Source organism: Trachypithecus francoisi, unplaced genomic scaffold, assembly GCF_009764315.1.
Source record: "Trachypithecus francoisi isolate TF-2019V2 unplaced genomic scaffold, Tfra_2.0 Contig01554, whole genome shotgun sequence".
NCBI lineage: Eukaryota > Metazoa > Chordata > Mammalia > Primates > Cercopithecidae > Trachypithecus > Trachypithecus francoisi.
In genome coordinates, this window is record NW_022681439.1 from 3,610,507 (window position 1) to 3,635,760 (window position 25,254).

General features: G+C 54.0%; 1 protein-coding gene across 6 annotated transcripts in view; it reads right to left on the reverse strand.

Moving 5' to 3' along the window:
• The window catches only part of FAM167A (family with sequence similarity 167 member A), a 54,166-nt gene that overhangs the window by 12,675 nt on the left and 16,237 nt on the right, over positions 1-25,254 (reverse strand). For 2 of the 6 annotated variants that reach the window (XM_033177066.1, XM_033177061.1), the window contains exon 2: positions 10,907-11,685. The exons of 1 other annotated variant lie outside the window; for it this stretch is intronic. In XM_033177066.1, the coding sequence (XP_033032957.1) occupies positions 10,907-11,287 (381 nt within the window). In that variant the 5' untranslated portion in view covers positions 11,288-11,685. Of the gene's footprint in view, positions 1-5,233; positions 5,772-10,906; positions 11,686-13,251; positions 13,468-25,254 lie in introns of those variants that run through there. 3 more of the 6 variants (XM_033177063.1, XM_033177062.1, XM_033177069.1) reach the window with 3 other exon arrangements.

Consider the following 25,254-nt stretch of genomic DNA (forward strand, 5'->3'; position numbering starts at 1 on the left):
ATAAATAAAATAAATAAAAAATAAAAAAAGATATGTAATTGTCAGACCATTGGGAGCACAAGGAGCAACTCTATGAAGGCATTACCTTTAACCCACCATTGTTTCTGCTTCCTAAAATAAAGGCAATGCACAGACCGCCAGACAGATCCTCCCCTTTCCAACAAAAGTCTTACCTGAAGCCCTATTAATAATTTGCCTTTTTTCTGTCATCTAATGCTTCCATTCTCTGAAGAATGTGGCTGTGTGCACTTTGGCTTATGGAACCCTCTGTTCTTTTAGTTTGGTGAAATAAGGGCTGTGATGGCAGCAAATCTGAAAGCACGTTTGGGGCAGAGATTTCTGGATGCATCTTTAAAGCTGGCTTGAGAGAAATCCCAGTGCACAGGGACCAGCCAGAGGCGAGAGAGTGCTGTCCTGGACAGCATGGTAATGAGCCCAGAGCTGGGCAGCAGAGAGAAACCCAAGTGGCGAAGGGCATTTTGTCTGGTCCCTTCGTCTCGGGCTCTTATCTCTCCTATCCCAACCTAATAGCTACAATTAGTCTCTGATGCATGCTGAAAAGAGGCTGCGTGTAAAATCCAGGCTGGTTTGCCAGCTGTATGTGCAGGCCCAGAACATGTTCCACTGTCCCACGATTTGGGAATGAGACTTACAGTTCTTGAACCCTGGAAACAATTTGTGTAATCACTTTCCTTATCTTATTTAACTTCACCTGCAGGTCTGCCTTATTATTTTCATCAGTGTTGTGTAGGAGAATCCACTTAGAAGCCTGGGTAAAATTGTATTACATGATGTCGGGTTTGGTCCCTGAGAAAGAGTCAGATTAACGCTGGCAGGAAAGAAAGCAGGAGTGCCCTTCAAGTGCGCCACTGAAGGGCAACCGGAGGTTCCGGGGAAATGTGAAGAAAGAAACGCAAACACCCCGACGAACCAGGCTGGTCTTGCGAATTGATTTCCAGGGGAAGGCTGGAGCTTGTTTCGCAGAGGTCTCTATTCTGGGAGGCTGCAGCCCAGCGGGAGGGAGCTGGAGCTGACTCTCCTGGCGAGTGGAGGCCGCAGGCACGCTCTGCAGCCTGGGGCCTGCAGGGCGGGGACTCTGAGCCCGGCTGGTCCTGGGTTCTCTTTCGGGCCCCTGGCCAGGGGCTGTGGGTGGGAGGGGGACAGGTGCAATGGCTCCTGTCACTGGGCTGACTCAGCAAGCAGGAAGGAGACAGCAAGACGACTCCATCTGAGCCAGTCCTCCAGGGATCCCCCCTGCCAGGGGCTCCTGTGCCCCCTGGGGAATCCTGAGTCTAGTAGGAGGGAGAGACGACAGCCCCAGAGCTGGGCAGAGAGCAGGAGGCTCTTCGGGCCCTGCCGAGGACTCCACAGCAAGAGCCAAGCTCTATCCCTGTGATGAGGCCTTTGACTTTTCAAACTTGGAAGGTGTGGGCCAAACTACACCTTCCGGGGTGAGGCTGGCCTTTGGGAAGGACAGTGGTGCATTCTGAAGAGCCCGTGATCTGCCGCTAGGAGCTCTGGGTTCCAGTCCTAGTGCAGCCTCTGATGACATGAGGGACTCTGGACAGGTGGCATGTGCCCTTCACAGAGAGAGGATGGTGATCACCTCCCTCCCCCGCCATCAGATTGTATCTTGGAAGTGAGGGGGTTCTGGAAGCTGTACACCCAAGGAAGGCATTATGTGCCCAAGAGAGAGCAGGAGAGATGTGACTGCTGCTGGCTGGGTGATGATAGGCCCAGATCAGTGTCACTGGCACCCACCCCTGCACCTGGGTCCCCTGCACCTCAGCTCCCAGCATCTGGGACTCCTCTCTGCCTGCCTCCCCCTCGCTCAATCTGTCTCCACTCAAGAGGCTGATGGGCAGGTAGCCCCGCTTCTTCAAACCTTTCAAAGTATCATGGGACCCTCCTGTTCCCTTGACCTCTCCAGCCTCCTCTCTCCCACCCTGATGCCCTTGCCCCCACAGGGCAGCCACAGTGGGCTCTGTCCCCTCTCCTGTGGTCCCTTCTCCACCTGTCACCCTTCAGGACCAGCTCAGCCTTTGTCCCCCTCCCTGCAGAGGGGATGACAGCCCCATAGGCGCCTCCTACCACTGCCCCTCCATGCAGCCTCCACCATGGCACCTACGTGTGGGCATCAGTTTCATTTTTTATCATGTGTCTCCCATTAGATGACAAAACACCAGAGATACAGACTGTGTTTTCCAGGGGCCACCACAGTGCCTGGGGCATGCTCTGGTGCTCAACAGCCATTTGTTAGATGAATGAATCAATGAATCATTACATTACTTAAATTTCCCCAGAGCCAAGTCTTGATTTTCCACACTCCATTACCCAGTACCTGTCTCCATGGCTGGGACAGTCCTAGAGAAATCACTCCTCCCTCTGCTACCCAGGCTGACCGCTACCCTCTGGGATCTCCTGCTGCCCCCAGGCCTATGGAGAGGCAGCCAGTAGAAAGGACAGAGGAGCAGCCCCTGGTTCAAAGTCCTCCACAACTCGCTGGTGACGCCATCCTGGGCAAGCCACGCCACACCTAAGTCTCAATTTCCTCATCTGCTAAATGAGCATAATAGTACCCACTTATTGATAATAATTGACAATAATTAAATGAGCACACTACTGATCACTTATGAGAATTAAATAAGCCCATATACACACATTTGGAAGAGGACATTGAGTTCTAGAATTACTAGTTCCACTGTATCCCGTTTTCATACACAGAACCACACAGCAAACCATTCAATTACATTTTCACTTTGCATGTGGCGCTCGCCCCACCTCCTGGCTGTGGGGTCCCTGCGGGAACCTGTTTTGCTACTCATGGCCTGGCTCAGCGTGGATCCCCAGCCCAAGCTTCACCTGCCTTTACTGAGTGCTCCCTTATCTCTGACGACTGTACTGCCAGTCACACGTCACCAAGCATGTTCCGGGGTTGGGTAGGGCTGTGTTATCGTCTCTATCACCAAGTGTTGCCAACGTCAGAGCGCTGGTAATGCCAAAGCACTTCAGACTGGAGATGCGGGGGGGACCCTCCTGCTCAGGGGTGTCCTTAGCTTACACATGAGGAGGGCCAGGCCCGCCACTAGGGACCAAGGCCTTCCTCAACTTCCCTGCCACTCCTCTGGAGAGCAAGTGGGGGTCCCGTGAGGCCAACCAGCCAGTCCCAGGACTGCTGCTCCTGCCAGGCTGTGAGCACGGCCCAGGCATGGCTGTTCCTGCTGGGACGCTGGCAAGACCTGCAGGAAGGGCTGGCTCCCTCATCTCTGTGAGCTCGGCCACGCTGCTGGGGCCTCTGGGCCAGTCGGTGGAGGGAGAAGGCACCCCTAGCAGGGACTGCCTTCTTGCTGTGACAGGAGCCTGCTGGGCTCCCCCATCTGCAGGCAGGAACTGGAACTGGAGCTTCATCACATGAAACTGGAAGCTTTAGCCAAGGTGACAACTGTCCTATGGAAACAGAGGGCCTAAGTGCCCTGGGGTCACCTGAGAGCCCTCAGAAGACCCTGGGGCGCAGCTGGTGGGATTTCTAGGCTTTTCTCGGGTTCTCTATCCCCTGGTTTGGAAACAGATGTCGCGGAAGCTTCACATCTGATGCTGAGCGAGAACAAGTGAGGAAGGTGTCAGCAGGCTGCTGACCTCGAGGGAGGGAGAGCTGAGGGCAGGACATGAGCTGCTGGAGTGGGGCCCTGTGGGAGTCATGAGGGCTCCCAGGCACCTGCAGTTGCTACAGCTTCCCGCCTGCACCTCCAAAGGGAAGTGAAGCAAATCTATTTTCTGCCCCACCCTCCAGGCCAGTTTGAGGCTGTTTTGTTCTCCAAAGTCACTTCATACTCCATTACTCGGGTACCTGTTTTCTTGGGAAGAACATGCTTTGGGCTTCAGCTGCCAGGGTCCTCACAGTTTCCTATAGCATTGTGGGTGAATCCAGACCCACTGCAGGGCTTTGACGTCAGGCAGATCTGAGTTCAAATTCCTGCTCTGCTGGTTGATCTTGGGCAAGATTTTTAACCTCAGTTTTCTCATCTGTGAAATGGGGATAGTAATCGTGCCTACCCAGAAAGATTGCTGTGGCTATTGAATGATGTGAGGCGTGTATATAAACGTGTAACACAGCACCCAACCATTCCAGGGCCCCAGCAACTGCTCAGTGCCCTAATGCTGCTCATTCCCCTCCTCCCTGCTCAACGAGCTGCCAGATAGGGATTTATTATCCTCATTTTACAATCACAAAACCAAGAAGGCTTAGTTAATTGGTTTACCTAAAGTCACACAACTAGGATATGGTAGAATCTGACTTGAAGTTGAATCTAATTACAAACAGTATGCTTTTTTGACAGTACTCTTGACCAGTTAATGAGCCAGTTGCATCAGAATCACTTGCAGGTACTTGTTAAAACCCCAACACCTCCCCAGGTTTATGGAAGCTGAATTTCCATAGAGGGCTGGGAGGGATCTGCACTTTTAGCAAACGCTCTGATTGCCTCACCCAGTAGTCCCTATCCCATACCATGATGTGCTGTTATAATGGGGAGGGTGCCCATAATAGGAATTGGGTATATTATTATAGAAGAAATGTGAATGGGAAATAAGAAGCTTAATGCAATTACATGGACAGGCATGGATCTGGCTGCCCAGGAAGTGAGGAATTTGCGTATTTCCCTTTGGTTAATTTCATCATCCACTCAGCACGGCCCTCAGCTCACCATATCATCTCAGAACTCAACTTACTGCATCTCTATTAAAACTTTTGTCACACCGTGCCGCTGTGTTTATATGCCTGTCTTCTCCTTGGAAGGGAAACTCCACAAAGACAGGAACCCTGACCCATCCACCTTGGCCTCACCCCACCCCAGCGTGGAAGCCAGGCGGCTGCTGAATGGACATGGGGCTGGATGAAAAGATTCCCACCTGCCTCTCACAGCCCCAGGATCGCCATGAGCTGCTATTCCAGTGAGGTGCTGCCGCGGGGATCCTCCAACGCGCTCCTCCTTGACCCTGCAAGACAGCCAGGAAAGGGAGAGCAGGCAGGACCTCCCGGTTGGGGTCAGCTGCAGCTCCCTGGCCAGCAGTCCCGCCTCATCAGCTCTCACATCCAACAGGAATGTTGGGAGACTGAAGGCCTTATTTTTTTAATTCTAGGAGATTCTATGCCTTAAACAAAATCTGTAGAGTACAAAGTGAAGAATGCACACTGAGTACATTGGCAAGGGAGAGAAGAGCCTGGTGCTGGCACTTTTGTTTCTTTGTTTTTTTAATATTCTCTTTTCCCCTTGATTATACATGATATATTCCTATTTTAGGAATTTTGAAAACTATAGAAACGTCAAAAGAATAATATTACCACTCAGAAATAACGATCATCAAGTTATGATGTATTTCCTTTGCTGGTTCTTTTGTTTATAAATTCTTTAGTAACTCCCGAAAGGCCTCATCTGCCCAGATGAATAGAACAGGAATCTTCCTCCTGCAGGGCTGGTGCCAGACAGGCTGAAAGCCCCGGGCTATGCAGAGAAGACTTAGCCTTGGGTGAATAGAGGCTGGGACTAGAAATTCTCTTGTGAACCAAATCCCTGCTCAGCCAGTACCTTGCTGATGGCTCTGAGCAACTTGCTATCTTCATCCTGAAACAGCTGCCCAGTCCCTGCTAAATTGTTACGAGGCATTGCTAGCAACTCATTGCTGTGTGACCTTTTGCAAGTATCCTGTTCTGAAGGGTTGAAGCACAGGCTTTCTGTCAGCTCAGGGCCTCCTGACTTGGACATCTGATGTGCCTAGAACAAAGGAAAGAGATCTGGATCCAGAGCCAAGTGATGTGTGTCTGTGTCGTGGCTTAGCCACATCCTTGCCTATGACCTTTGCCAAGTCACTTTAAACTTTCTGTCCCCCAGTTCTATAACCTTTCTGAGCCTCAGTCTTTCCGCTGTAAGATGGGAATAGCAAATACTTCCAGGCCTTCACGAAGGATAGTGTATATGGAAGTCTCCCTAGATGGGGGTATCAACCTGGCTGCATCGCCTATTTCCCATCAAAAGACGCTTGGTGAGGATGACCTGCCATTTGGCCATACTGCTTAGCACACATGGATGACACCAGCCTCAGAGGGCTGTCCCTGGACATACCAGTCTCTTGCCTACCAAGCAGGCAGCACGGGCGACAGAGGGTTAACGGGGAAAGGGCGGTCCCTCGAAGCCAAGCGGTGGCCACGGCGGGGGGGGGGACAGCTGAGTTTAGGTCACAGGCCTCCTGTGACCTAAGTGACAGGCCTTGAGTAATGAAAACTTGTCAAGGTTCTCCTCCCTTTTCCTAACAGCCATAAACACCTTCTTGGTGCGGGGGGAGGGGGGCAGCAGGAGGAGGGTGTCTGCAGGGATCACACACCTGTGTGAAGCTAAAAGAAAAATATCAGTTGGTGCCAGGGCTTCTCACTACAAACTGCCCATTAGGAAGCCAGAATGTTCCGGTGTTCATTCTGGCACTGCATGAACCACGCAGAAGACTGTATTGCCCTTTTTCTCTGTCTTCCAGGTTGGCAAGGGGAACTTGTGGGTGTGACTGAAGAGAGAAAACAGAAAGGAGGGTCCCTGCTCCCCTGTGCTGAGTGCCCAGGGCTCCATCCCAGGGAGTTGGCTGATGGACCCAAGCCCGGGCAGAGGCGTGTGCGAATGCTCTGAATTCCCGACTCAGCTAGAGAGGAGAAAATCCCACGGCTCCAGGTCATGCTCTTTCTAGCTCCCCTGCTTCCCGAAGCAGTGCCCTCCCCCTACTCCCAACCAGGCTGCTTGGCTGCCTGGAAGGTGAAAGCTGGGGCTGTGACCTTCTGGTGACCTGAGCAGCCTAGAACTGCAGCTGCACAATGGCAACTCCCTTGAGCCAGTGTCCCAGAAGCAGAGAGACTGGGCCTCGCCTGGAGGAGTCAGGTGGCCGCAGGCCTGCCTGCCACAGCCAGAGAGCCCCACATCCCCAACTCCGCCCAGGGAGCCCAAGGTCAGGCCGTCTTAGCTGAGAGTGGCTCTAAGAGGCTTGGAGGATCTCCACCAGCCTTGTATCCCGAACACATTAGCCTGAAGGAAAATCTGATCTACTTGCTGGCCCCTGGAGGGCGTCAGGAGTGACAGTCATTTCCTTGAAAGCTGAGAGGGAGAGCTGACCCCTGAGAGCTGTCAGGATCCTTCCCAGCCTCAGAAATCAGCCACGGTCAGGTAGTCATTCTGCCTTTTAGCTGGTCTTGCAGGAGGCAGGAGCAGACTAAGACAACGCTTCCAGACCCAGCACTGCCTGCCTCTGGATGGGGTGACATTGACCACTGCCTCCTGGGAGAGCTGCTAGGTGGTCAGAGGACAGGTTAGAGTCTGCCTTCTCCTGTGGTCAAAACTCCCATTGAGTTATGGAAAATATCCACACAACTAAGGGAATTGCAGATTTCCAATCGATTTCCTTGGCCACGTGAGAACAAACAACACATTTGCCCTTGAGCCTAACAAATCTGTAGGAAGGGCTTGCCCAGGCGTAGAGAAAATCTGCTTCTGGGCTTAAAATACAACAAAAAAGGTTATGCAAATCACTTTTACTGAGTTAAAGAACAGGTTAATTTTTAAAGGTGCCTTCAGTGAGTGAAGACGATGAATGAGGGAAACCATGGCATTAAGCATAACGTTTTGACTGAGACTTAAATAGAGCAGAATGTGTTTGTTCTCAAACGTTGAACTCTCAGTTTTCAATCCAATCAAAGGGTTTTGCAAATTGCTGTCTAATCCTGGCAGCAGGCGGGACTGCACGTCCAGCCTGCCTGCCTGCCAGTCTGTGTCTGGTCTGCTTTGGGCCTCAGAGTTGCAATCTTCTGAACGAGTGTGGTTCTTGGACCACTCAGTGCGATGCTGTGAGTTCGTTCGCTGAGGCCCATTCACCGATGGAGCCCCAAGCCACATGGGCAGCTATGACAGAGACAGGGCTCAGAGAGCTCCCTTTTGGGGATGTCTGGGTCTGTTTTCTGAGGTTCCTTATTGATCCCCTGGCCTGGTCTTGCCCTCCTTTCATTCCCTGATACTCTAAGTGTGGCCCAGGCACTAGCAGAATAGTGTCAACTTAGAGCTTGTTGGAAATTTGAAAGCACAGGCTCCGTTCCCAACCAAAGGGACCAGAATCTTCATCTGCACAAGAGCCCCAGTGACCTACATGCACGTTAGAGTTTGGGAGTCAATGCTCCGAGAGATTCTCTATCCTGCAACCAGTATGATTTCTGGAGCATCTCCTTGGTCGCTGCTCTTTGAGCATGCCCAATGGAACCTTCTGTGTTGGACCACCTCACGAGCCTCACCTGCTACCTCTCTCCCCATCGCTCTCTACTCTGTATGAGTTCCAGCCCCAGCTCTGTCGCTCACTCATCACGTCATCCTAAGCAAGTCACCTGACTTCTGTGGACCTCAGTTTATTCATCCATAAAATGGAAACAGTGAGGGCAATCACGCAGTTTTGTTGTAAGAATCGGAGATCACAGAATGAGGCTGGAAATCATTCAATCCTGTTTCTCTCTCTGCCCCGGCCCCCATGCACTCTGTTGCTTGCTGACATTTTTGTGATTTACATTTTAGGAATCACACAGTAAAATCGATTGCTGCCATGTCATACGGTGGCTGAGCAGAGCAATAGCAATGCGACCAAATGGGCCAGGGTTTAAATTTCAACTTTCTCATGTATGAATGCATTCTTCTCTGAACCTGTTTCCTCTTCTGGAAAAGTAGGGGTGTCAGGAAGGTCATCCGACAATTAGAAGAGGTGAGTAATGCCTGCAAACTGCCTGGCACACAGGACGCACCCCTGGTGGCACAGGGAAGTGGCTAGAGGAGTGGAAACACTGCAAATATAAAGCATTTTTAATAATGCTAATATTCCCTTTATCCTATGTATGACAGTCTTTGGTAGTCAGATTAGTCCTGACAATTTCTGCTCTGCTGTTGGCCTATGGAGACTGGCTCTACACATCACCCATGGTTGCGCCTCACCCTGAGCCACCCTCCTCGCTTGGCCAGCACACTGGGCAGGGCACCTCATGCTGCTTGGCTCACAGGACTGGCAGGAGATGTGAGCGTGACTTGTAGATTCGAGGCCCAGGCTGCACATTGGAAGCACGCACGAGCTTTAAAAACCAAATGTGTGGTTATTACCCCCAGACATTCACTGGATTGGTCTTCGGTGTGGCCTAGGCTTTGGGAGTCCTAAAAGCTCCCCAGGTGGTTCTAATACAAAGCCAGAGTGAGGGGACTAAAGGATGATGAGCAGGACAAGTTCTAGGAAGCTCCATCCTACTGGGTGCTATGCGGAATGCTAACCTCCTTAAAAAGCGAAAGCCTCAGCTCCCACACGCAATCAAATCTCAGATGAACTTGAAACCAACATATTGTATCTTCGATGAACAGGGAAGTTTTTCGTTCCTCCTTAAGAAAGCAAATCAAAGCGGGTTAGCCTCAGCCATTCAAAGAGCAGCTGGGGGGCTGTGAGCGGTCTCTCCTGGGGCACTGTCCCTCTCCCCTCACCTCTTATACCCCTCACCAAGAGCACCAGGGGTGACAGAGCACCCCAGAGATGTGGCTGAAATCCGCAGGTGCCTCATCTTCTCCGAAGCCGACAGCATGTGCACCGTCTCATTACTAGTGACGGACATAACAGAATGGTGTATTCTGAGAAGCACTCTAGGCATCAAGTGTTAAAACCCAAACAGGTTTCCAATTAATCAATCAGATCCCTGTGTCCCTGAGCCCCACCCCACTCCAAACCCCAGTGAATTTTCTCAGCCCTGAGGCATTCCAGGCCTCATGGGGGTTTAGTTTTCAGGATTCTGCAAAACAAACCAAGCAGGCCTCAGCCTACCCTGCTGACCCCAGAGCCACTGCCGCCTCTGGAAGGCAGCTGCCCCTGATGGCCGGCTCACCTGTGGCCAGACTGGCCTGACTCGCAGGTGTCACCTGGGCCTCAGGGGACGGGATGAGGCAGGGGTTGAGAGCTGGGGGAGGGTTAGCTTCATGTCTGGTGCTGCTGAGAGGCTGTCCTGCCAGACATAGGTGATTCTCCCATGGGGGGTGGGAGGGGACAGGGCACCCAGCTCTGCACCCCCACCCTGTTCTCAGGCTGAGTCACCATGCACAAAAGATGCTCCTATTGGGAATCTGCTTTGCCTATGGGCAAGAAAGTGACTGCTGCGGTCCCAGCTCAAACACAATGTGCCTTTCGCTCACACCTGGCCCCGCCCTGACTTCTGAGCCAACTCCTCCTCTGAGCCTCCTCACAGAGCTTCTCCCCAGGCAGGACCCATCCCGCAGGCTCTGGGCGGCTCCACCACTCCTTACCACTGGAGCACATTCCACGGCGAGCCAGCTCCTTACAGGAGTGCCCTGCACAGCCACATCCCAGCCACTGTGCCTCACGGAGCCACCCAGCCAGCGCCCAGCACAGGGAGAGGCCACCCACCTGCAGAATGGGTGGTCCCTGGAGTGGCAGGCAGCTGGGGTGGACAGCAGGGTGGGGAGGTTCCAGCGCAGAGGGAGGGGCAGTCACACCCCGGGAGCCCCCTTCACAGTCCAGGGAGAAGTGTTTGAGACTCCAGTACTGGGAGCAGTGTTGGGGGGAGAGGGGGACACCTTAACATGGGTTCAAGTTCTCCCAGAAAACACCTGCTTCCTCCATTAGCATCTGCAATTAGGGGCTGATGACACCTGGGTCCCCCCAACCACATACAAATGAGGCCTGCCCTCAACTCATGGGAACATTACAGATGTGCACTTGGTGGGTAGAGAGAGGGAAGGAAATACATGGTGGGGGGTGGGGAGACAGACAGACAGAGAAAGAGAGACACAGAGATAGAGAGACGGTGGCATCCTCTCTTTTCTGGGGATTCTCGGGGGCAGCCACTCACCAGTTCCTTCCTGAGCCAGGCTATAGCTTCATCGATGCTCTGAAAGCCTTCCAGCTTGCCAGTGGACAGGGGTGTGGTGCCCCGGCTGGCACTCCTGGCAGGAGGGGGGTGCTGCCCAGGTTCTCTCAGCGGGAGCAAGGGCTCCTGCCCCCCATGCTCCCCCTCCTCCAAGCTTGCCTGTGGTTCCGCAGCCGGCCTCGGGAAGGGCCAGGTCTGCTCCTCCAGCCTAGCCTGCCATTCCAGGTAGGAGGGCCTGCGGGTCTCCAGCCTCAGTTTCTCAGTGAGGGCCTTCAGGCTCTGGAGGTGGTCATCGGATGGTGCGGCTGCTCCTGCCCCCTCTTCTGCACCCACTTCTTCCACGTGGATCTGGGGCACAGACATTCTACAGTCTGCCCTGGCAGCAGGAGATGCAAGGGGGCGGGGGGCACAGGGGGAGGGTTGGTGGGTGGCACAGTTGGGTCCCTCTCTGGGATGACCTCATCCAGGTGCCTGAGGGCATTTCCGGGATGGGAGCCGGCCTCCGAGGCTGGGTGGCAGGGGAGCTGAGAGGGACTGTGCAGTGAGCAGCACAGGGCACCCTCCTGGAGGCTCAGGTCTACGATCCGTCCTGGAATCCTGTGGGTGCCATGCTCCACAGAAGGCAGGAACAGACAGGCATCGCAGGAATCTCGGGACAGCCTGTGCCAAGGTCTATCCGTCCTGAAGGCACTTCAAGACCAGACTGGCAGGAAGAAGGCCCAGAGCTCTCTCCTCTTGGGAAGGGCAGGTGGCTGGAGACCCTGTGGGAGGGATGAGAGAACCGCATCAGTCCCGATCCCTGCCCTGCCACTCAGAGGTGGGCATGTCCACTCCACAGGAGGGGAAACTGAGGCTCAGAGTGAACTAGTGACTGCACTTCTCACGGCTAGTCTGGAACGGAAGTGAGGTCATTTCAATACCTTAATTCAATGCAGAGAAGTTAATGACCAATTGATAAATTGTACAGTGTTTTTACCATTTATAAAAAGGACTCTGCCTCTACTATTTCATTTACCGTCCCCAGCAAGTCTGCAGGGATTTGTTTTTATTCCCATTTCACACACGAGGAACCCACATCTCCTCAAAGTTAAATGACTCACAGAGATCTCCCAGCAAGAAATTGAGGGGACAAGCTCAGGCTGTCTGAATCTGAGGGCACAGGTCTCTCTTCTGTGTGGCAACTGCCGGAGGGTCCTCAGTGCCAGCCAGCAGGGCAACCACACCCCATGCAGGCTCAGGTGTGTCTGCTCCGTCCAGGTGCCACTGCCCCCTCACCACCTCCACCCACCACAGCCTCTGTCCTCCAGCAGCAGTTTCTACATCCAGGTCTTACTCCACGCTCCTAGCTTCTTCCTCCAAGAACAACACCTTACCTCACCTCTACAGAGACAGAAGCAAATAAACCTGCAGCTGTGAAGGGAAGAAGGCGGTGGCATCTGGGCTGGATGGCTAAGCGAGCAGGCTGTGACTCATTGTTCTAGAACGAGGCTTCTTGTGCTCACCTAAGTGCCCGCATGGCAGCACCTGTTTGGTAAGGACTTCAGCTACGGGATCTGATTTGGCCTCCTCATCTCCAGAGAGGAGGCATAAGCCAAGGCTCCTACGTTAACATCAGACATAGGGTGGAAACCTAACTCCCAGTAAGAAGAGACCACAGCCTCCAGACTCTGTCAGGCAGCAGAGATGGGTGAATCAGAGTAGGAGATCTTTGATTTGGACCCAAGCGGTAAGCCCTGGACTTTCAGGGTGTGTTTAAAAAAAAATCTGTGCTGGGGGACATGTGGCTATAAAAAAGAATGAATTGACATGGAATGATGTTCAAGATAAAGCTTAAAGGAAGAAAAGTACGATTCTCAGCAGCCTGGAGAGTAGGCCACCCTTGGGGTGAAAAAGGAGAAAGAAAGAGGGATTGTTACTGACTTGTAAATGACTAAAAACATCCCGGCCAAACAAACAAAAAAAGGAATGGAGTAGCCATAGCCATAATGACTTGTTTGGAGTGAGGGGAAGTGGGCAGAAGGGAGGTGAGGATAGAAGGGAAAAGATTTAAGATGAGGGTGGCAAAAGCTGAACAGTGAGCAGGAACACCTCGGGGTGTCCTGGGATTCCTCTCCGACGTGGCACGCAGATACTCAAGAAGGAAGAGCAGAACTTTCCAGCCCAGACCTTTTCCTTAGCCCCAGCCTGCAGTGGGGACGTGACCGGAGGACGTCCTGCTGCCCGACCTCTGCCACCCTATGCTATGAGCCTGCCCTGGCGAGGGGCATCCATGGAGAATGAGAAGGAATAGTCCACCCCAACTGGTAAGCAGAGAAACCCGCTGTCACCTCCAGGTCTGCTTGGAGCAAGTGAGAATCCCCCTGAGGAGCTGGATTCTGGTTCAGTTGGTCTGAGATGGGACTCAGACAGCAGTGTCCGCTCCCCCGGTGATCTGAGTGTGCAGCCAGGTGGAGAACCGCTGTCTCCAGATGCAGACACTAGACTTGGGATCAGATGGCCTAGTTCTAGGTCTTGTCGGGCTTGCTAAGCCTCATTTTCTTCATCTGTAAAATGGGGGTGATAAATACCAACCTCCTATGCTCTAGCAGATTGGCAGAACTAAAATTCACAGGCACTCTCTGAAGACTTAGCACGCTAAGTCTGCAAATGCGAAATGTACTCATGGGAGTCTTCCGTGCAGTTTCACGGTCAGAATCTGTCCAAATCTAAAGACTTATCGGCTGCTTTCTGAGGCCCCTCCCAGGCGCCGTCTGCCTCTTTGCTGAGGTGCCAGGATCTGTTTCGAGCGTGTCTGGGGCAGCTGTACCTACAGGGCTTCCTTCTCCCTGGCAGGAGGGCTCTGATTAGATCCATCAAAGCTTCCTGGAGAGTATTCAACTGCAGGCGGATGAGCGGCACCTTCCCTCCCCGAGTTCTGTGAGCAGATACCGTGGATGAGGAGCCATGGTGGCCCACCCCTCGCCCACCAGGCCATCCCACTGCTGCTGCCGCTGCTGGGTGAGGGGCTCCTGTTGGGTAGGAAACTGCTACAAGTCTGTAACTGTATTGCAGGGAATTTACGTCAATCATTGGTTTCGGTTTTTTTGGCTTTTGTTTTGTTTTGTTTTTGAGACGGAGTTTTCACTCCTGTCACCCAGGTTGGAGTGCAATGGCATGATCTTGGCTCACTGCAACCTCCGCCTCCTGGGTTCAAGCGATTCTCCTGCCTCAGCCTCCCAAGTAGCTGGGGTTACAGGCAGCCGCCACCATGCCCAGCTAATTTTTTGTATTTTTAGTACGGACGAGATTTCACCATGTTGGCCAGGCTGGTCTGGAAATCCTGACCTCAGGTGAAGGCCTGCATAGACCATGTCAGGACTATCTGGTGGCAGGGGTGGCAGCCCCGCCCCTGTGAACTGTGACCAGCTAGTCCTCAGATCTGCTGAGCTTAGTGAAGTGTAGAAAACATAGTGTACACATTGGCCCATGTGAGCCCCAAAGTAGCCCCCAGAGGCAGGTGAGATCACCCCATTTCACCAAGGAGAAATGGCTAGGTGAGGCTAGGGCAGCTGAACGCCTCACCCCCTGGTCACAGGCAGGTGCCAGCAGCTGGACCTGGGCACAGTCATTTGACTCTGTCTCAGCCTCTTTCTACTCCAGAGAGTGTGGGCTCTGGGGTTAGAGCTCCAGGGCAGCCACTGGCTTTGTGACATTGGCACATTGCTTCATGACCACTCTGGGCCTCTGTGTCCTCTTCTGAGAAATGAGAGCAACCGGAATAACTACATAATTTTCAAGGCTCCGTGTGAAATGAAGATGCGGGGCTCCTTGTTTAAAAAGTTCTAAGAATTTCAAGACAGTGACAGCAGAGCATGAACCCACGCGAGGGGCCCTGTACCACGGCCCACGACCTTGAGGCCAGTTCTGGCGATACTAACATCTACCTCGGAGGTCATTCAAGGGATTTAATAAGGTTACAAATGTGAGCTCTCAGCACACTGCCTGGTCTACAGGAAGCCCTAGACACAGTCATGTAGCCCTAGTCACACTGTTTAAAATTAAGATGACGTAACCAATCAGAGTTATGTCACCGTCACATCACAGATCATGCCCCTCCAACTGCACTGAGCAGCCGCCCTGTCGCTCTCTGACCTGCTGGGTGGCCAGAGCCAATCCCTGCACCCTCACATCCTTCCCTGGACACCAAACGACACGAAGTCAGTTGATCCCACCTCCCCCAGATTTTCAGGTCTCAAAACTTAGTGGAGTCTGTTCTGCCACAGAAGGGAGAGAACAGCTCCACTTACTAAAACCATTCCATGCCCACTCCCTTCCCTCTCTGCTCACATTGTAAATGCCCCGACCACAGCTCGGGGTGTGGGGGAGACTCCACCATGTGCTCTTTGCATGGCAGACCAAGGCCAGGCCCCAAAAGCCTGGTTTCTGGTCAAAGCACTGCTGAGAAGCCGAGCATCCAGGCTCAGTCCTCTCCTCATGGCCTCAGTTTCCTAATCTGTGGAGTGGCTGAGGATCTATGGAACCTTGTATGTGAAAGCTCTCTTTCAGCTGTAGAGAGCTGTACCCACCTGAATAGCGTGTGTGCAACGTGGAGAGACCTGAGTTAGGGAGTCACCATTTTAGAGCACATGGTCACCTGCAGATGGCAGGAACGGGACTGCCCCCAGCACAGCCAGGCCATGAGGAGTTGCTGAGTCAGCATGTGTTTTCCTGGTCATCAGTGTCTGGGGAGCACTGTCCCCCTGGGTGTCCTGGTGCCTGAAGAAGCCGAAAGGGGTTTCTTCCCTCCCACTAGGCACAGGAGTTGAGCTGGAATGTCACCCACACAGGCCCAGGGACGTGACAGCAGAAACGCTTGTCATTGCTCACTGGGCACTGAGCTGGACCCGGCCTGAGCTGGCAGAGAGGTGCTGGCTGGGTGCCGGGGAGCAGATACCAGCACTGGGCGGCTTCCTGGGCTGGAAAAGCAGTGGAGGTCTCCCTGCTTGACAAACAAGGACTCCTGGGGCCCAGTCCCCGGGAGGAACGGGCTTTCTTTACACGTAACCTGGGTTGTTCCTGGGGGTGGAGGAGCCAGAGAAGGAAGCCAAAGGACGCTGCCAGACCTGGGACCCAGGGTGTCTAGAAAAACGAAATCAGACCCTGTAATCCCACCAGGCCCAGGCAGGCCCCTCCAGGCAGGCCACCCAGCAGCAGTGGGGACAAGCCCTTGGGAGGCGTGTCAGCCTTTCTGCAGCTCTGTGCCAGCGCCGACGACCCATGCCACACACAGGGACTGCTGTTCCAACACGCTCCCTGGCTCCCTGGCCCACAGCGGCTCCTTGAAGGAGCCTTCGCCAATCATGAGCTAATTCCTCTGGCTGCTGGAGGAGCCAGGTGGGGGCAGCTCAGCCAACACTTTGCCTCATTATGACCTAATCTGTTCACCTGGAAAACTGTCAAATCCACTTCCTTGATGGGCTCCCAGGGGCAGGGGAAGATGCAGGCACTGCTGACCCATCCCCTCCACACCTCCGCTCTCCTCACGTGCTCCTGCTGTTCCTTCCAGCCTAGCATCCTCCACTAGAATCCTTTCCTTTCTTCTCCATAAGACACAATCTTTCCAAACGCCGACCTAGCACTCCTGTCCCGCCAAACACCATACTCTCTCACACCCCTCACTTGGCACAAGCTTTCCTCCAGCCTAGAAAGTCCTTCCCTCCCTTCTATGCTTTAGTTCTCAGGGATTTTCTCCTGTAGGAAGTTTTGCTTGATTTGCCCAGGCTGAGCTGTGTGTACCCAGGACAACCGGGGCACGTTGGAGAAACAATTACATCATGACAACATTAGCTAACGCTTACACAACACAACACGAGGGGTGGTGCTCAAAGCTTTCCATATATTAACACATTTGATCTTCACAACAGCCCTAGGAATCTGGGGTATCATCATCCCCATTTTACAGATGAAGAGACTGAGGCACAGACAGGTTCGGTACCTTGCCTGAGGCCACAGAGCTTGTAAGTGGTGAAGCTGGGATTTGAACCTCTGCAGTCTGGCTCTGATCTGGCCCCTAACCACTGGGCTTACCGCCCCTCTTAAGCCGCAGCACTTACACCCAGGGTCTTTGTCAATGGTTGCCTCTACCAGACTCTCAACTTCAGGGCGAGAACCAAGCCTTTCATGCTGGACCCTCCAGTACTTAGCACAATGCTGCTCTCTTTAAATGCCGTGGAATGAATGAGCCAATAAAACAGATTTCCTCCCACTCACAGAGACCTGTCCTTACTCAAATCTGAGCCAGCTTGGATGGGCTCAGAGAAGTGGAAAAAGAAACCCAGGCTTCCTAGGATGGTACCTCCCCTCCTGTCCCCACAGATGCCACCCACCCTGTCTGCCCTGACCACAAGTGTCCAGACACAGGTGTGCAGGCTCTGGGCCTGCAGTGGGACAAAGACAGGAACAGCCGAAGCTCATGCCGACCTCTGTGCTGGAGTTGGAGGGGACAGTCTGGTGTGACAGACCTAGCACGAGGGCCTCCTTGGGGTCCAGTGCAGGATGAGGTCATTTCCATCCAGCAGCTTCCTCCCTCTTCTGGAAAGTGCACTCCCTTTCCCATGGGAGCCCATCCCTGGGGTTCCCTTTCTCCTGGGGTGTGGGGAGACACTGGATGAAGTTCTGGTGCCAGAACCACCCAGAGGCCAGCCTTGCTCTGAGCTGGCCGGGGCCGCTGGGGCCACCGTGCTCACCACATATGGGGAAAGGGTCTACCTGGCGAGCCAAGCCAAGCCAAGCCAAGCAGACAGTGTGGCCACCTGGCTGTCAGAGCCCAGTGGCAAGGAGCTGGAGGCCAGCAGCTGGGCCCTGTGGAAAGCGACCCGCCCTGCCTGGATTACACAGCGTATACCTTCCGCCTTTTATGCTTCAGCTACTTTGAGTGGGATTTCTGACATTCGTAACTGACTGACACAGCACGCACTGGAGAAGGAATACGAAAGAGCACAGTGGATGCTTGCTATTGTTTGTCTTTTGTTGAACTGTCTGTTTGCCATATCCAACCCCCTCTCCTTTCTTGTGTAGAGGGAGCTCCCCATTTTGTGCAGAGCAGCAGGCAGGCTGTGCAGCCTTCTCTGCAGCCAGAGGACCATGTCCTCCTCTTCCTGGCTTATGCCCTGGTGACCAGGTGTGAGCATGTGACCCGAGCTTGGCCAGTCAGCTGCTCAGGCCCCGACTCTGAATTGGGTGTGTGTGAGTCTCAGAGGAAGAGATGGTTAGGGCGCATCTGTGAACCAGCCCTGGAGGCAGATGTGAAGTGCAGGGGCGGTGGCATCCTCTTAGCCAAACTGTCTCTGCTGAAGGACTGGTCCGGGACCTCCTGCCTCTGCCTTCTGGATCTGCCCGGGTTCTGCCTGTTTTCTGGTCTTTACCTCCTGCCAATTCTGTGGGCGCCTGGCAGCTTTACAATAGTGTCATTTTCTCTTGCTCCCAACCAAGAGCCCTAACTGAAATGAGACAGGAAGCACAACTCATTTGGGAAGGAAAATATATAACTGAGAGCAAACCAGTGTCATAAAATGTCATGACAACCCAAAGGCTCCCTCCCCAACCATTCCACCTGTGCCTTGGTGGTGGGGGGCGGGGGGGGGGGCGGTGCGACCTCCCATTGAGAACCACAGGATGGATGGTCGCTGTCCTCCTAATGAAATCTTACTGAGTCTGTCCACATTCAGAGTTGACTTGTCTCCTAAATCACAATCCATGACAGGCTATGCTTGATGAGGACAGAATGACAATTTCCCATATGAGTGAATTTACCCTTGCTCTGCTCCTCTGGCAGAAATGCCACCCATGGTTCCCTGTGCAAAATGGATACATGCTGGGTCATGGGACCAGCCCAGCTGGGCTACAGCCGCACATCAGGGCAAACAACTGAAGGGCCGACCAGCCTGGCAAGCTGTGCTGTTTTGGGAGTGTCGCCTCTGGGCTGTTTCAGGACTGTGACAGTCCCCAGAGGGAGAAAGGGGTGAGCAGAGGCAGATAGAGTACGGAGGAATGAGCCCGGGCTGCATCTGTCTCCTGCAGGCTGCTGCTTCCTCTACCTGCGGCTCCTTCCCTTCTCATCGTCAGCCTCCACCCCTCGAGGTTGCCTCGGGTCTGTTCCTGCAGCTTGAAAGAGGGGCACTAACCCTATTAAAATCCCCACTTTACAGGTGAGGAAATGGGTAACTTTTCTCATGAAACCAGTGCCCAAACTCCCATAAACAGACATGATGGCCTGAGATCCTGGCCCAGGAAAAAGGGTGCTTTACTTAGCACCTGTGAATGCTGGGGGAATCTGCAGATGTGTTCCCCAGCGCCAGCATGGGCAGAGCAATGGTAGGTCACCTTAAAGTTCACCAAGTGTCAGCACACACATTCAGGTCTCACATCCTTCTGACTCCACACAGGAGAGAGCGGAGGCCACAGAGGCCAGTGGGTTCCCAGAACACAGGTCTGAGGCAGGAAAGCTGGGGCAATCTTCACCCTCCGTCCCCTTCATCACAGCTGCCCCCCATACCCCTGCACTCCTGACCCCTCCGCCTGAGCCTGGGGACGTGGACGCTGTCCCCGTCTCCACAGAGCTTCCTCCTCCAGGCTTCCTCTCCTCTGTCCTACTGCCAGTTATCCTTCTAAAATGCAACTCAAATCCTGCCCCTTCTTAATAACTTTCCTACTAAATAACTTTGTTATTGAAATGAGGTCTCACTGTTGCCCAGGCTGGAGTGCAAGTGGCACAATCACAGCTCACTGCAGCCTCAGACTCCCGGGGTCAGGTGATCTCCTGCCTTAGTCTCCCATGTGCCACCATGCCTGACTCTAAATGACATTTTAGTAACATGTCAAACAGCTAATATGTATCAAGCACTCAATATATGCCAGGCACTATAAAGAGATAGCACCTCACTTATTTGCATGAGAATCTTGTGAAGTATACACTGATTGTCCCATTACACAGATGAAGAAACAGAGGCATAGAGATGATAAGGCACAGGCCCAACAGCACTCAGACTGTACCTGGCAGGGCAAGGACTGAAACCAGGAGGTGCACAGCTCCCTGTGGAGGTGGAGGGGAGGGCTGCAGCAGGAGCCAGGAAGGCTGAGCTGGGGACCAAGACCGGGTCAGAGGTTCTGTGATCCTCTCCACGGTCTACTCAAATAGAACAAAGCAAGAGTGTCCTCTGGGAATCAAGTTACCCCCGGAGATAGTCAGCTCTGTCTTGGTTCTGTGCTGACCTGTGACACTGGCCACTCCTCACCAGAACCACCTTCACTGAGTTTATGGAGCATGTCTACACTGGAGCATATCTACACTGCAGGGAAGGCTGGGTCTTCTTATCCTATCATGCAGCAAACCGAGGTGGCAGCCTATGTGACCAACCTAGGGCCCAGAGCTCCTCAGTGACAGCCCAGAGCCTACTGCCCATACTCCTTGCGGTTGCTGTGCCATCTTCTAGAACCTACTATCTGGACAGGACTGGCTATCACCCATGTGGAAAGCTTTCCATCTGCAGGTATAACTGGGAGCTCCCAGAAATTTCTGGAAGGAAGAATTAGCTACACTGTGACTTAGGGCCCTGCAGGATCCTCAGTAGGGCAGGTCTTGGGGGATAGGATGTCCTTAGTGCTGGTCTCGCTTTCTTGCCCCTGACACTGTCTGGGTTGCCCATGGCTCTGCTGCCAAAGCCAGGGTGGGCTTGGCTGGTGGGCGGAGGCCCATGTGTGTGTGCAAAGTGCTCTGTTTCCTCTGCTAAGCCTGCTGTGCATGCCACCAAGCCTAAAACTCCGCATCAGAGAGAGTCGTAGCTTCACTCAAGGACAGCGTCTTCTGACTCCTCCGTCAACACCTGTCGGGTGACGGGGTGGCGGGAAGAGGCATCTCCACTCTACCTTGCCCTGATGTTGCAGTTTCAGCCAGGCCAGGCCCATCAGCAGAGGACACAGCCCTGATTTCAACCGGAGACAAAGGCAGGGGCCATGAGCTGAGACCTGGGGTGGCTTCAGAGGCCAGAGAACAGTGAGGCCAGCCCCACAGCCAAAGGAGTGCAGAGGCTCTAAGTGGTTTCAGAAAATTCAGGGTGGTGCCGGGCAAAGCTCATGCCCGCATCTTTTCCTTTTGTTTTCTGAAGAGGCGAATCCCTTTTTTCTGGTGAGAGGTCAGGAGGTCTGGGACACGGGTCCACAGTCGGCCGAGGGAGGCGGGCCTGGGGTGTGCAGGCTTTTCTGCCTGGGTTTAACCAGAAACACTTATCTCACCCAGAGGACCAGGCAGGACTGGGCTGGCCTCTGGCTGGGCTCAGCACTGACCAGGCAGCAGCCAAGAGGACTGGGACACAGCCCTGGGCCCCACAGAGCTGCTGCCGGTAGCCAGGCTGCCCTAGTGGTCCCCTCCTCCTCCGGGGTTGCCATGGCAACCGAGCAGGAGGGACCCTGCTGTCTGGCCCTGGCACTCATCTCTTGCTTTTCCAGCCTCATCTACATTCCAACCCTTGGTAAGAGCCAGTGTCGGAAGCCCTGACATGGAGATGACATCCTGCCGAGACCTGACCCTGGCCCCAGTGCTGCGCGTGGCAGGGATGGGTTGCTGGGGTGTGTGTGTGCGTGTGTGTGAGAGAGAATGTGGTGGGGTTGCGTTGCTGTGAGAGTGTGGGGGTTGGTTGCCCTGCTGGGTGTGTGAGTGAGAGTGTGGGGGGTAGTTGCCTTGCTGTGTATGAGTGTGTGGGGTGGTTACTTTGTGTGAGTGTGTGTATGGGGTGGTTACTCTGCTGGGTGTGTGTGTGTGTGACTGTGGGGGGTGGTTGCTCTGCTGGGTATGTGAGTGTGAGTGTGGTGGGTGGTTGCCTTGCTGGGTGTGTGTGAGTGTGGGGGGTGGTTGCCTTGCTCTGAGTGTGAGTGTGGGATGGTTGCCTTGCGTGAGTGTGAGTGTGGAGGGTGGTTGCTCTGCTGGGTGTGTGTGAGTGCAACTGAGTGTGTGGGATGGTTGCTCTGCTGGGTGTATGAGTGTGAGTGTGGGGTGGTTGCCTTGCTGTGTGTGTGAGTGTGAGTGTGAGGGGTGGTTACTCTGCTGGGTGTGTGTGTGTGAGTGTGGGGGATGGTTGCCCTGTTGGGTGTGTGTGAGTGCAAGTGAGTGTGTGGGATGGTTGCTCTGCTGGGTGTATGCATGTGAGTGTGGGGGGTGGTTGCCTTGCTCTGAGTGTGAGTGTGGGAATGTTGCCTTGCGTGAGTGTGTGTGGAGGGTGGTTGCTCTGCTGGGTGTGTGAGTATGTGAGTGTGGGTGTGAGGGGTGGTTGCTCTGCTGGGTGTGTGAGTGTGTGTGAGTGTGGGGGGTGGTTGCCTTGCTGGGTGTATGAGTGTGTGGGGGTAGCTGCTCTGCTGGGTGGTGTGTGTGAGTGTGGGGGGTGGTTGCCTTGCTGGGTGTATGAGTGTGTGGGGGTAGCTGCTCTGCTGGGTGTGTGTGTGTGAGTGTGGGGGGTGGTTGCCTTGCTGGGTGTATGAGTGTGTGTGTGGGTAGTTGCTCTGCTGGGTGTGTGTGTGTGAGTGCAGGGTGGTTGCCCTGCTGTGTGTGGGGTGGCTGCCCTGTTGGGTGTGTGAGTGTGAGTGTGGGGGGCGGTTGCCTTGCTGGGTGTATGAGTGTGTGTGTGGGTAGTTGCCCTGCTAGGTGTGTGACTATATGAGTGTGGGGTGTGTGTTCTGGGTGTGCTTGGGGCTGAGTTAGGGACATGAGTGGGGCTGGATTAGGGGAGAGAGTGAGGCTAGGTTAGGGACGTGGGTGGGGCTGGGTTAGGGAAGTGGGCGGGGCTGAGTTAGGGAAGTGAGTGGGGCCCTGGGTTAGGGAAGTGGGGGGTATGGGTAGGAAAGTGGGTGGGGCTGGGTTAGGGAAGTGGGGGGTATGGGTTAGGGAAGTGGGTGGGGCTGGGGGTTAGGGAAGTGGGGGGTATGGGTTAGGAAAGTGGGTGGGGCTGGGTTAGGGAAGTGGGGGGTATGGGTTAGGGAAGTGGGTGGGGCTGGGTTAGGGAAGTGGGGGGTATGGGTTAGGGAAGTGGGTGGGACTGGTTAAGGAAGTGGGTGGGGCTGGTTAGGGAAGTGGGGGGTAGGGTTAGGAAAGTGGGTGGGGCTGGGTTAGGGAAGTGGGGGGTATGGGTTAGGGAAGTGGGTGGGACTGGTTAAGGGAAGTGGGTGGGGCTGGGTTAGGGAAGTGGGTGGGGCTGTGTTAGGGAAGTGGGGGGTATGGGTTAGGGAAGTGGATGGGGCTGGGTTAGGGAAGTGAGTGGGACTGGTTAAGGAAGTGGGTGGGGCTGGTTAGGAAGTGGGGGGTATGGGTTAGGGAAGTGGATGGGGCTGGGTTAGGGAAGTGGGGGGTATGGGTTAGGGAAGTGGGTGGGACTGGTTAAGGGAAGTGGGTGGGGCTGGGTTAGGGAAGTGGGTGGGGCTGTGTTAGGGAAGTGGGGGGTATGGGTTAGGGAAGTGGATGGGGCTGGGTTAGGGAAGTGAGTGGGACTGGTTAAGGGAAGTGAGTGGGGCTGGGTTAGGGAAGTAGGTGGGGCTGGGTTAGGGAAGTGGGCGGGATCAGGGCTCCACAGGACAGTGCCCCTGGGGTTTTCTCCAAGCACCCTGTGGGCTACACTGCCGGGCGAGCATTCTCTCCAGCACATGTTGTCCAGCCAGGCAGCACTAGCCTTCCCCCTTCCTGGAAGCCTCCTGTTTGCTACCTGGGTTTCCCCTCCCTGCTGCACACCCTTGTGAGAACTTGACGGTCTCTTCTGAAGGAGGTTGATGCTGTGCCACAATGTCATATGCTGGCTGCTTCATGCCTGGTTCTGCTTGAACGTCACCTCCACGCAAACCCCAGCCTGGGCCACAGGATGGAGCCCAGCACTCGCCTCCCTGGTGCTTCCTGGAGTTCATCACTCACTCCATGATGTTGGTTGGTGTCTGTGTGTCCCACCCTTGAGAATGCCAGCTCCTAGCAGGCAGGAGCTTCCGAATTCTGTTCCTGACTGTGACCCCGGCACTCAGAGCAGTGCCCGGCACACAGTGGGTGCTCAGGAAACTTGCTGAGTAAGACAGTGAGTACATGAATGAATGAAGAGGACTTTCTGGGCAGTCCATCTGGCCCTTTGTCCTTGTCTTTGGCCCTCACTGGTGAGCTAGGGCCTGCACTGCCTGAAAGCTCATCTGAGGGCTCACCTCCTCCCTGAAGCCCTCTCAGATTCCCCACCTTCCAGGCCACCTTTCTCTGAATTCTCCGGGCACTTGCTTTCCTCATGCTGACTGCACACTGGCCCGCATGACCTTGAACTGTGGGAGTCTGTGGTCCTGTCTTCCTGACCAGACATGAACTCCTTGAGGGGCAGGACACTGCTGCACCTTTTGTATGCTGAGCACAGGGCCCTGCAAACAGCAGATGTTCAGTGTGTGCTGATGACGCTGATGTGGTGAAGTCAGTGAACAAAGTCCAGCCAGAGTCGTTCATAGCTCCAGATGACATCTCCCCAGCAGAAGACCTCCCACAGCTTCATGGGTAAGACTTTCAAAGTCAGAATGCTTCTGGTAGCTGAGTCATCTTTCCTGAGCTGAGATGGGGTAGTTTAGGAGGCCAGTCTCAACTTTATGTCTCATCCTTCCCCAGTAGCCTTATGTTTGAATTTGACTCAGTCTTCAAACCTGGGTCAAACAGCACCTCACTCGACAGTCTTCTGTGCTTTTCTAAACGGAGCTGACGGCTTCCTCCCTTCAAACTTCGATCTGAGCACTTTTCTGCCCACTCTCAGGTGCAGCAGTGCACCTGCTGGATGGTTTTACTGAGTCACATTTCTGATGTGCCTGTTGGGTAAACAGATCTATCTTTTTCCAGCATCCCTTCTGTGGACATCACTGCTGTCTAATTTCAGGTGGTTCTGAAGTGACAATGAGTCACAGCACCTGCCCTTCACCCCAGACCCAGGAGCACTCACGACACCCAGAAAAAGACATTCATTTTAGCCCTTACTCTGGCAGTAGTGACTGGGCCTGGGGATGTGCACTGGGCCACAAAAGGCCAATCAGAATATTTTCATGGGATGTAAACACAGACATTTGGAGAAATAGGGTCTTTTCCTCAGGAGCAGCTCAGCTGGGAGGATATAAGCTTGAAGTTTCCAGAGTCTGGAGAAAGCCCATTTGCAGTAAAAAGGGAATAAGCCCGAGGTAATGAGAACTAAGGGAAAAACAGAGAGAGAGAGAAAGAGAGAGCATCCTGACATCTTCTGAGCCCTTACGCCCAGCAGAACCTAAAGAGCTAAAGAGTGAAACACGCCAGAAGATCTCTTGCTGTCAAG